Raw genomic sequence first — 6,168 nt, forward strand, 5'->3', positions numbered from 1 at the left:
TTGTAGAAGCACATCATCCATTTTTCTACGGATTTGCTCTTTATTGGTCAAAGAAGAGTTATATTCTTCTTATAAAGCTTGTTTTCCTTAAATTAACTATACTCATAAGGTTAACCATTATCCTGCTGGTTCTTTAGCTGATTTGTAAGTTGGTCGTATCTTTCTCTGTAATGCGTAGACTAGTTTTATTATAATTAAATTCTTTTCAACAATTGATCTAATGACAGTGCTTGTAAAAGAAAAAAATTTAAAAAGAGGAAAGGAAGGAAAAATAAAAATAAATATAAATAAAAAATTATATGCCGATGGTTGCGTGTTTTATCCACCATGTTGCGTCTTTCCGCAACATGTCGTGGAATTACGCAACATGTTGCGGGTTTCCGCTACCGAGTCCGCGGCTGTGATAATTTTATATGTTAAAAAACAAACTGAAACAAGAATATGCGTTTATAAAAATTCAAAAGCTTGATTGAATAGAAGATATTTACTAATCAAATTTTGCTATAACTAGAGCTTTGTAGTTGACGATTCCTGTTATTTGTTCCTCGTGGACAGGGTAGAAATGGTTTAACTCGCTGAAAACGTGTTGAAGTTTGTACAAATTTTTTTTTTTTACAAAACTTGAATCCACTGTAAAAGCATCAATGGCATAAAAAAAAAGCCAGACATGGACCAGGTTAAAGATTAACATAATAGAATAATACTGTATTTAAAAACCATTGTTACAAGGCGTGTACAATAAATTATCTTCCTTTTTTATTTCTGAATTTCTGAATTTCATAATGCAGGACATTTTTTGTTGTTGTATTACGATTGAAGATATTAACTTTCCAGAAATGTTAGAAACATTTCGTATACTTGTTCTTCCTTGCTGTGTGATATAAATGGGTACACAAAATATTTCCATATATGTCGAGTTAACGAACTCATTTTTGATCTTTGTATTGAGCTGAAACTTTGCCTATGTCTTTAAGAAAGCATCAATAAGACCTGGTAAAAATCCCAAAGTATGTAAGTCAAAAACTGTTGATATATACCAAAACATTGAAATTTGGTCGCCGTATATAGAAGGTAGACAGATGACCATATACGGCGAGTAAATTTTGACCCCCTGGGATTAAGATAATATTAAGTGTCATTGCGTATCATGTTCTGAACAGGCCGTAGTTTTAGTTACAGGTGAATCCTGTAAAAACTGGGGCTTTACTCCAACTTTTATTTTTCTTTAAATTTTACTCGACATAGATGGAAGGTATACAAAGCTTAAAAAAGGACTTGTACTTTCTTCGGAAGTACAAAACTCTATAAAAGGTGATTTTGCAAGCAGGGAGGTTAAGAACAACTTACTAAATGTTAATCTGCAAGGTCTTTCATAAACGTCTTTATGGTTTCATATCCTTCAGAACCTTTTTCTTCGTTTCGAAGTTCTTTATTCAAAAGCAGCCATTGCTTTTGTCTCTCGAATATCATTGCTACTCTCTCGTCATCCCTCTTTTCTCTTTGAAACTCCAATAGCTCGTCCTCGCGATCTTCATACTTCTTAGATGCTTTTCTTTGTCTCTCAAAGAAGTCGGTAATGCACTCATTGAGATTCCTCTTTTTTCCTCTACTTTGTCTAGGCGAAGGTGGTCTAGTGGAAGAGAGGGGCAAAACATCATCATCATCATCATCATCATCATCATCATCATCCAAGTTGACATCATCAACATCATCCATGTTGTTTGAATGAACATCGTCTTCATGATCAGGCTGTTCATCATACGCACTTAAATCAGGAGTCCCACTGACGATATTCCCATTCGACTGCATTCCTTCACCAGTTACAAGTGGATCCGAGCCAAGTAAAGGGAGAAGATCATAATACCACTTAAACAAATGAGTGGTTTTCTCTAAAAGTTTAGATATAGTAAGTTAAACAAATTTAACGGTATAATAGTTAGCAGTTAGTAGTTTTCTTCTTACCTTCAACAGTGACGTTACCATCAACAGCAGGATCAACACCATATCCAGTAGCGGTTACCGTCTTGTAAGTAGCGGTAAACGATTTTTTCAAATATCTAATCGTCTCTATGATACTTTTTGTGGTTCTTTCACGATGTCCTCTGTTGAGGAGGATTTGGGCCAGCTTTTTCGCCATACCTGTTTGGCTTTCGGCTTCACCTGGTTTTTGACTTTCACATCCGCTGAATTTACTCCAATTATCTCCTACTAGCATCCATTCAACCACAATATCTTTTGAGCACTTGCCATTACTATCGAAGTCATTGATCCAGCTCTTTGCATTCGGGATCTTGTCTGTAACACCAGGACGACTATTAGTCGTGGAGCTTCCCTGGGGTTTAGGGGTAGCTGCAGACAGACGTGGAGTTGTTTCCAGTTCCTCAGTTTGTTGAGGTCTAGGCTGAATGTTGACAGGTGTTTGGTTCATTTTTAAAATTTTATGTGATATTTAAGATGAAATGAAGGACAATCCGCTACGTTTTTTTTTTTATATAACACTCATCATCATATCGGGAGCCAAAAATTATACTTTGTAATGACATAAGGCATCTTCTAGTACATCTTTCTCTACTATCTTTCATCATACGTTCCTCATTGATTCATTACATCATGTTCAGGACCTCCTCCAATCAAATCTTATTCTGAGTAAAAGTTTGGAATCTAAAAGCTGGACACAAAAAAATATCATTCAAGTTTATAGTTTTTTATGCAAATCTTTATTGGACATCGGACAAAGAAAAAACTTGCTGGAAGCTGGAACCTGGAGGCTCGATTTTATTTGAGCGTCCCTAATGTCAATTATTATGGATTATGATGGTGTAACGTAATTCGACTACGGTAAATATGGCTAAAACAACAATACTTTGATGTTCGTCATCGTCACTGTAGATGAATTTAGAGCCTACAAATACTGTCGTCTTCCAACAATTTGTTACAATGACACATAGTGAAAAAAGAGACACCTAATAACCACAATTATTAATGTAGTACACTATGCCAGGATTTCGTTATCGTTTGAAAGGTTTTATTGGGAAAAGACAATATTCTTGTAGATGAAATTTAAGCATCTCTTATATTTCCTTCAATGTGTTTACACCGTCCCAACAGGGATTAGTAAACAAAATATAACTAACAGAAACTGATGGTAAATAGAAAGAACGATATTATGTCAGCAAATAAAAAAATCGAGCAAACAGCCATCTAGAAACAATATTCTTCGTTGTTGAAGATTTTTCTGGAAGATTACCTAATACCCTCATCCCTCAAAAAGAAGTAGTAGCAACACGTGCAGGACTGAACACAGATTGAATAGCTTATTAAAAGCAGTTATTTCTTCGGAAAAAGGATGGTAATAGAACAAAACATTTTTATGAAATATATCTCTAAAAGAATTGAAGTTTATACTCTATATCTATACAGAAAGAAAACAAGAAATGACATAAAAGAATAGGCAATGGCAAAGGTTGTTTATAACTTATGTGAATCATGCCAAAGGATATAAAAAGCTGACTGATGTAGGTTAAAGTTTGAGTATAAAATTGAATTCCGTATAAAAAATAATAGGGTCATAAAATGTGAGATGATCATTGCAAAATCATTGATTTTTATTTTAAACTCATTATCAAGCAACTAGAAGAACATCGTTCGCAAAGATGGTTGGGAAGAGCAAAAAGCAACTGATATATTTTCCCTGTAATCTATTGGAAACATCAGGTGCCACTAATCCAGTCAATTCAAAACAAAAGAAGAAAACCCAATGCAATTAAAAAAAATTGACAAGCGGCTTAAAGGTATTCTTGTATATAATTCGAAAAAAAGGACCCCGATAATGTATTGAAAATACTATTAAACTCTGTGATAATTCTTATCTCCGGTTTAACTGGAATAAAGTTCTTATCATAAAACTCAAACATTGGTTGGGCAAATTTAAATAAACAACTAAATTAAAATTTTATTTTTTTAGTTGGGCGTTCCACCTCGGATGACGAGATCGAGACAGAAAAGCGTTTTCGCTTTTCTGTCTCCTTCATCCGAGGGGAAGCCGCAACAGGAAAAGACATGGGAGAAAGAGGGCCGCACGCAGGAGCCAAGGGAGGACGAGGACTGATACCCGCACGGCGAAGACGACGAGCACGAGAACCACGTGGCGGTGCCACACAGAGGCGGACACGACGACCAACAGCAGCAGGAGAAAACAGTTTTTGTTTCTTGATGTTTCTCTCTAACTCCGAAGAGCAGAGAGAAACCAAAAAGAGCTTTCGTTTTCTCACGGGGAGAGAAGCAGAACGAGGAAAAAGGCTAATAAAAAAAGGACAAACGAGGATTAAAATTTAATTTCTTCAGAAATTAGTCCAATGGCGACATTAGCCATTGGTAATTTGTCGAAAGGATAAAAGTATTGAATACTTACGAGAAGAAAGCTACAGCTCGAAACATTTTTTTTGAAAAAACTCGGTTGGGAAAGGAATGAAAGGAAGGAAAATGACCTTCCGGATTTTAACGACTTTCAAATAAAAGAAAGCCGTGTGACCTGATGACGTAATATATTCCATGTGAAAGTATTTTTAATATGTAACAATTAATTTATCAAGTTATTTTCGGTCTCTACCATTCTTTTTAACATATAAAAATAGCAATGACCTGCCGAAAGAGAATCTAATTTGTGAAAATTTGGTGAACAATTAGGTTTATGTGTCATTAAGAACTAGTGATTTCGGTTGTTATGTCCAAACATGGGTCATAATTATTACGCTAGTACACACGGGGTTAAAACAACTTCATAACCATACGATGGAGAAATATTTTTTTCCGACGGAATATGTCATTTACATTGTAGAACATGACTAATTCAACGAATAGCCGTTTATCGCTGCAAGTAACATTTCGGACCCGCAAACATTTTAGAAAACTTTCAATGCATTACGCAAGGAAATATAACAAACCGAGTTTAATTTGGGGATAGACCAAGTGATACAAAATATTCGATATCTGTCTACTCGATGACAATTTCGGCTACTGAATGAAACCAAATTGTTCGTGTAATAGTTCAAAATAAAAAGGTAAACAATGATGTTAAAAATACAACAAGTAATGAGCTGAGACTCAATAATCCGTCATTATAAGATAGATAGTTTGTCCTGATAAAAATGAGGATCCATTTTATATTCAATTATTACTTTAAGATTTTTCTTTCGCAGATCGAATGGACTATTTAACCGCTGAGTGGAAAATGGTGAAATTAGATTTTCAAATCTCTTTCGCACAAAACATCGCGTATTGTTATATACAAGGTGCCATTCGACCCTTATACCGCACTTCTAGTGTATTAAAATTTATTCAATCAATCGCAGGATCTTGATCTGATTACTAAAACCAATTTATGACAAACCAGGATCGTCGGCAGCTAGCCGAGCAATCCAGGAACTATTACGAAATACGTTTTCCGTTTCACATATGAAGGAGCTGATACTGTGTCAAACAAGCAACAGTTTATTCGTGGATCTTCAGCAAGAATAGCCGACTTAGCTGTATTAAATAAAGACCTAATCAGGCGCTTAGGTAGATGGAACAACACAACTATTAACGGTGCTTATTTGACTGGATTACCAAGAGGAGTAATGAGGACGATGAAATAAATTTCTGTTCAACAAGGTTTGTTAAAAACGTATCTTTCTTTTTTTAAAAACTAACCAATTTAAAAAGTGGAGATTTTTTTTTACCAGCAGCTAGTGTTTGTCTGCCTGAATCACTTTGCAAAAGGATCTTTCCAGATCTAAACGCATGGCACGATAGTTTGACAATAAAGCAACCAAACTGTAACAACGGTGATGTAATGGAAGTAACAGTTGCAGAAAAACGTTTCTTCGTACATATGTTTATGTTAAGAAGAACAATCATACAGGATGTGGTTTTTAAGATTTATAAGGGTCCAACTCATCCACTGTGACAAATTAGTCGGTTTTCGCAAGAAATGTTTACATACTATAGGGAGTAAGTTCAGATTTATGCAATAAATAATATGATATAATGTACTTTTAAAGAACGTTTGTCTACAGGCGCATAATCATCGTTGCTCAAGAATACAACTATCCTGTGAATTATTTGTTGCAATGGTGCATGCCAATTTTAGAAAACAAATCAAATGGATGCACCATGATCTTTCGACAC

The 6,168-nt window shown here is 35.0% G+C and overlaps 2 protein-coding genes across 2 annotated transcripts; both read right to left on the reverse strand.

Annotated features, from left to right (window-relative positions):
* Positions 1-487: 487 nt before the first annotated feature.
* EV154DRAFT_482863 (uncharacterized protein) lies at positions 488-1,139 on the reverse strand (the record flags this gene model as incomplete). Its single annotated transcript, XM_051598529.1, has 3 exons — positions 488-703; positions 812-961; positions 1,038-1,139. 3 exons carry the CDS (start codon positions 1,137-1,139, stop codon positions 488-490), a joined length of 468 nt encoding a protein of 155 aa, XP_051456163.1.
* Positions 1,140-3,944: 2,805 nt separating this feature from the next.
* Positions 3,945-4,437, reverse strand: EV154DRAFT_482864 (uncharacterized protein; the record flags this gene model as incomplete). Its single annotated transcript, XM_051598530.1, has 2 exons — positions 3,945-4,299; positions 4,412-4,437. 2 exons carry the CDS (start codon positions 4,435-4,437, stop codon positions 3,945-3,947), a joined length of 381 nt encoding a protein of 126 aa, XP_051456164.1.
* Between the last annotated feature and the right edge of the window lie 1,731 nt (positions 4,438-6,168).

Source organism: Mucor mucedo (assembly GCF_025094135.1).
Source record: "Mucor mucedo strain NRRL 3635 chromosome Unknown EV154scaffold_65, whole genome shotgun sequence".
Lineage (NCBI taxonomy): Eukaryota > Fungi > Mucoromycota > Mucoromycetes > Mucorales > Mucoraceae > Mucor > Mucor mucedo.